This window comes from Ceratina calcarata, unplaced genomic scaffold (assembly GCF_001652005.2).
Source record: "Ceratina calcarata isolate Rehan_Ccalc_2016 unplaced genomic scaffold, ASM165200v1 scaffold525.2, whole genome shotgun sequence".
NCBI lineage: Eukaryota > Metazoa > Arthropoda > Insecta > Hymenoptera > Apidae > Ceratina > Ceratina calcarata.
The window spans coordinates 269,373-273,571 of NW_017176396.1; the positions used below are offsets into that span (position 1 = coordinate 269,373).

Here is a 4,199-nt window from a genome sequence, read left to right on the forward strand (position 1 = left end):
ATATGTTTGTACGCATGCATGTATCAGTCAGCAACACATGTATAATTATCATGAATCTGAAGTTTGTCCCTAACAAACGAGCATCTGTGTATCAGTAAGATCAGTAATGGGAATTGGGAATCGAAGGGATTACGTATAAGATGTAAATTATATATAAAAAGATTTAATTGTTAACTTATACCTATTTATATTGTTTATCAAAATGTACTCGACGAAGACACCAACTTTGAGAATCGACGAAGCTGATCTTAAGTGTAAAAATGGTTGTGGATTTTACGGTAACGCCGAATGGCAAGGTTATTGCAGTAAATGTCATCGAGAATATTTGCAAAAACAAAGATCGCAAACGGAATCTCATGTTCATGGACAGGAGCATGATCAGTATGTTTATTAATTGATGTATTTAACTTATTATATTACGTAAAGACACTAAGTAATTAAAGAAGCAGATTGTCAATTGTAGTTCGGAATTTTTAACGTCTACGTTATGTTAAATTAACTGAAGTATTTTCTATTTACACATATATTTGTCTCTTAATATTTTAGTGCATCTTCTAATAAAAGTACGATTAGTGCACATCAAAAGTATGAAGAGAAAAAGGGGCAACAGAAAAAGTATACATTGTTAAATATTTCATTTCGGAAACCAGTTGCCAAAGGTATACCTCTACCTTATAATATGTATTTACTTACTTGAATTCTTATGATTTTGAAAATATTCTTTTAAAGCACAGGGATATCAGGAGTTATTATACGAATTGACAAAAGACAATCCTGATCTTGAAAAAGTAAAAGCAGAAAATCGTGATTTAATAGCTGTAATTGCTAAAACGCCAGTAGAGAAAGATGTTAGAAAATGCATGCATTCGTTTATAATTGAAATTCTCCAAAACAAGGATGTGAAGAGAATAGAAGAACTTTCGGAGATTACACAAAATTTTTATCAAATGTTTGCTAAACGTTTAGAAAATAGTACCAAGTATTCAGGTATTCAAAATTGAAACTAATTTCATTTATCAAAGCGTCTTGAAGATATTTACAAAAAATTGTAATTCTGTTGTCCCAGATATATCACCAGAGATCAAAGAAAAATTATTAGATTATGTAGAAAGATATGCAATGACTTTGCTGTATAGAATTCTCTTTTGTCCGCCGTTTACAAACGATGAAGAGAAAGATTTAGCAATACAAAAAAGGTTTGTATCATGTACGATTTATGGAGTTAACAATAAATACGTAAATAAAATCTCATTATAGAATCCGGCAATTAAATTGGGTTAGTGGAAAGAATTTAGAATGTAGGATACATGAAACCAGCTCTGAAGTTAGGGAACTCGTTTACACTTCCATAACGGGTATGTTATACAATTTCATCGATCAATTGAATTAATTTAAGATTGATTGACTTTTCAATTTATTATAGATTTACTAAATATAGATTCTGCAAAAGCACCACAAGAAAAACTTTCTTGTGTTATTTATTGTTGTCGAAATATATTTTTAATGTTACAACAATCTGTCGGTGGACCTGCATCTGCAGATGAATTCCTTCCAGCTTTAATCTTCATTGTTTTAAAAGCTAATCCTGCTCGCCTTAAAAGCAATATCAATTTTATTACTAGGTTCTGTAATGCAAGTAGATTAATGACAGGAGAAGGTGGATATTATTTCACAAATTTGGTAAAGTTATTCATATAAACGAACGGGATTCTGGAACGGAATCCGTATAATTGGATGAAATTGTAATATAAAGAAGTGTCTGTATTTCAGTGCTGTGCCGTATCTTTTATTGAAAACTTAACAGCAGAGTCATTAAACATGGACGAAAAAGATTTTAATGCTTATATGTCTGGAGAACGTGTACCCGCTAACACATGGGAATCTGCACTGATGATATGCGAAGTAAATATCGTACATTTTTCGTTAGAAAAAAGGGTTAAATCAGTTTTTCGTACAACTCAAAACATTTACGTAGAGTCTCCATTTGATGTGTGAAGATATAACGTTGCTCGATGAACTGAAGGCCAAAACTACGGAAATTATGAACGAAGCATTGAATTTAAAAGAAAAGATACTCCAGTTTGAAGAAGATGTGAAAACAGAAGTGGAGACAGTTTTGGAGAGGACACCGTTATTAATTACGCACAGTCAAAGATTACCAACTAACTTGGATTGCGAAGATATCGAAAGTTACCAATTGCCGCCTCCCATTGTCCCACAAGTGAGTCATTTTATTTTTATGTTCTACGAGTCTATAATGTACAAACAGTCACTTTTTAATGACAAATTCCAGGTTTGTCCTACAGCAGTTAACAATTCCATGATACAGAACGATATAAGAACATCTTTAATAGAAGATTGTGTTACACCGTCTCCCACCTTCGATTTTCCTTCATTTATTGGTGACGACAGTTTTGATGTGAGCAAAGCAGAAGACGAAACTAGTCTAATAAGTTTGGATGCGCAAAGTGATTTCGATACGCAACAAGAAAAATCCAATGAATTATTAGTATCTACACACTTGAATTTACCATGTACCATGGAATCAGAACAGGAAGATTATCACGGTTTTACTGTTCAAGGCTCGAATATACCGACAATTCCTTGTAGTACCGGAGACTTATCTTTAAATTCTACAGAAACGGACTCGGAAAGTTATACCGGTTATTTCCACAATGTATAGAAAAGTTATTTATTTTAGATACAATTTTAGAAAAACGTTGTTCAATTCGTATAAGTAAATTATGTATCATAGACATAGATATTATATAAATCATTTAAATGAAGGGAGGCACAGAGGAAACAATATACTCGATCCGTGTTACAGTATTTTAATTCTAAATGCAATGTAAATTTACATAAAAATTAATGAAAATCTAGATTCAGCTAAATGTCCAACTTTTCCAGTACAAATGTAAGGGAAGTAAGTTATCTTTTCTTTGTAATCTCGCATCAAAGATATTAAAATCTGCTTTTCTTAATTCATCGAAATATTTTTGCAAACAAATTATTGGTAAGAAGATTGTTTTCCCCTTTTTTTCTACCTTACTTTTAAGAGAAATTGCCTGAAATAAGCAGATTGTGTTACAGTCAAATAAAATACAAGTATTCCCCCATTCATATACTTACAGCATCTAAATGTAGTTTTCCACAAGAAGCTACATCGTATATTACATTTTCAAGATTTTTACTTGAGGAACCTTGTAATACAGCCTCTGTAGACACGCTATGCTTCATTAATATATCCTGCGGCAACATATTCACTCTCTTCATGGCATTATATGGGACTGATCTAACTAAATTAACAATGCCATGAGCCTTGCCTAGATGACTTGCAGCATGGTCAGCATTCATGTCGTTTATACCATGCGCTTGTAGTAAAAGATAGTAAATAGAAGAATTACTGTATTCTGCATATCGTTCTATCTCGGCGATGTCATGAAATAAATATTCATGAAGCTTCTCAAGTCTTATATCGATCAATCGCTTAAAGTAGTGTTTCGACAGAGAATGCTTCTGCAAAATCTGTAAAGAATCTTCTTAAAAGTATTATAATCTTTAATTAATGAGAGAACTGTAAAAATATTCGAAATAAAAAGTAAAAAGATAAGAAATCATACCCTATGTAATTCCAACATCACAGGACTTTGTGGAGGGTTTCCTTTGTACGTATTGTTTAATGCATCATTCCAAAATTTTAATCTCATTTCTCCTATCATATGATTGCTCACTTGATCCTTTACTTGAGCCACTTCAACGTTGAATGCACGGATTGCAAATGCAGCTGCTCTAATTTCAGGTGATAGCAACAATGTGCATAAAAAATTTTCGTAGTCATTTTTTCTGAAGATATTAACAATGTAAGAAACAGAGGAAAAAATTCAATTGCATTTGTTATTAATCGCAAATTACATATACCTAACCAATTCCGAACAATACGTAGCCGGTGTTTGTTTTGTAGTCTTACTTGAATGCCTTAAAATTTGTAACAATACGTTTCGTTTGAAACAAAATAAATTTCCAGTCATAACTGATATTTACGTAATATATTAACAAACATCTACTATACAGGCAGATGTGTTACATGCATATAAGCATCACTTTGGATAAAATGTATTCACAGTTATAAGTCGTATAAAGAGATGTAATTTTTAAATAATTTTTGCGATAAAAGTACATTTTAATAAAATGTTATTTAC

General features: G+C 31.7%; 2 protein-coding genes across 2 annotated transcripts; one reads left to right on the top strand and one right to left on the bottom strand.

Moving 5' to 3' along the window:
- Window positions 1-55: 55 nt before the first annotated feature.
- Window positions 56-2,875, top strand: Rabex-5 (Rabaptin-5-associated exchange factor for Rab5). Its single transcript, XM_018030513.2, has 9 exons — window positions 56-381; window positions 547-659; window positions 730-987; window positions 1,067-1,196; window positions 1,258-1,355; window positions 1,424-1,680; window positions 1,771-1,902; window positions 1,976-2,221; window positions 2,294-2,875. Exons 1-9 carry the CDS (start codon window positions 203-205, stop codon window positions 2,681-2,683), a joined length of 1,803 nt encoding a protein of 600 aa, XP_017886002.1. The 5' UTR covers window positions 56-202; the 3' UTR covers window positions 2,684-2,875.
- sicily (NADH dehydrogenase (ubiquinone) complex I, assembly factor 6 homolog sicily) lies at window positions 2,816-4,154 on the bottom strand. Its single transcript, XM_018030514.2, has 4 exons — window positions 3,919-4,154; window positions 3,621-3,843; window positions 3,130-3,525; window positions 2,816-3,065 (listed from the first exon to the last, which is right to left on the bottom strand). The coding sequence occupies exons 1-4, from the start codon at window positions 4,026-4,028 to the stop codon at window positions 2,883-2,885; spliced, it is 912 nt and encodes a 303-aa protein (XP_017886003.1). The 5' UTR covers window positions 4,029-4,154; the 3' UTR covers window positions 2,816-2,882.
- Between the last annotated feature and the right edge of the window lie 45 nt (window positions 4,155-4,199).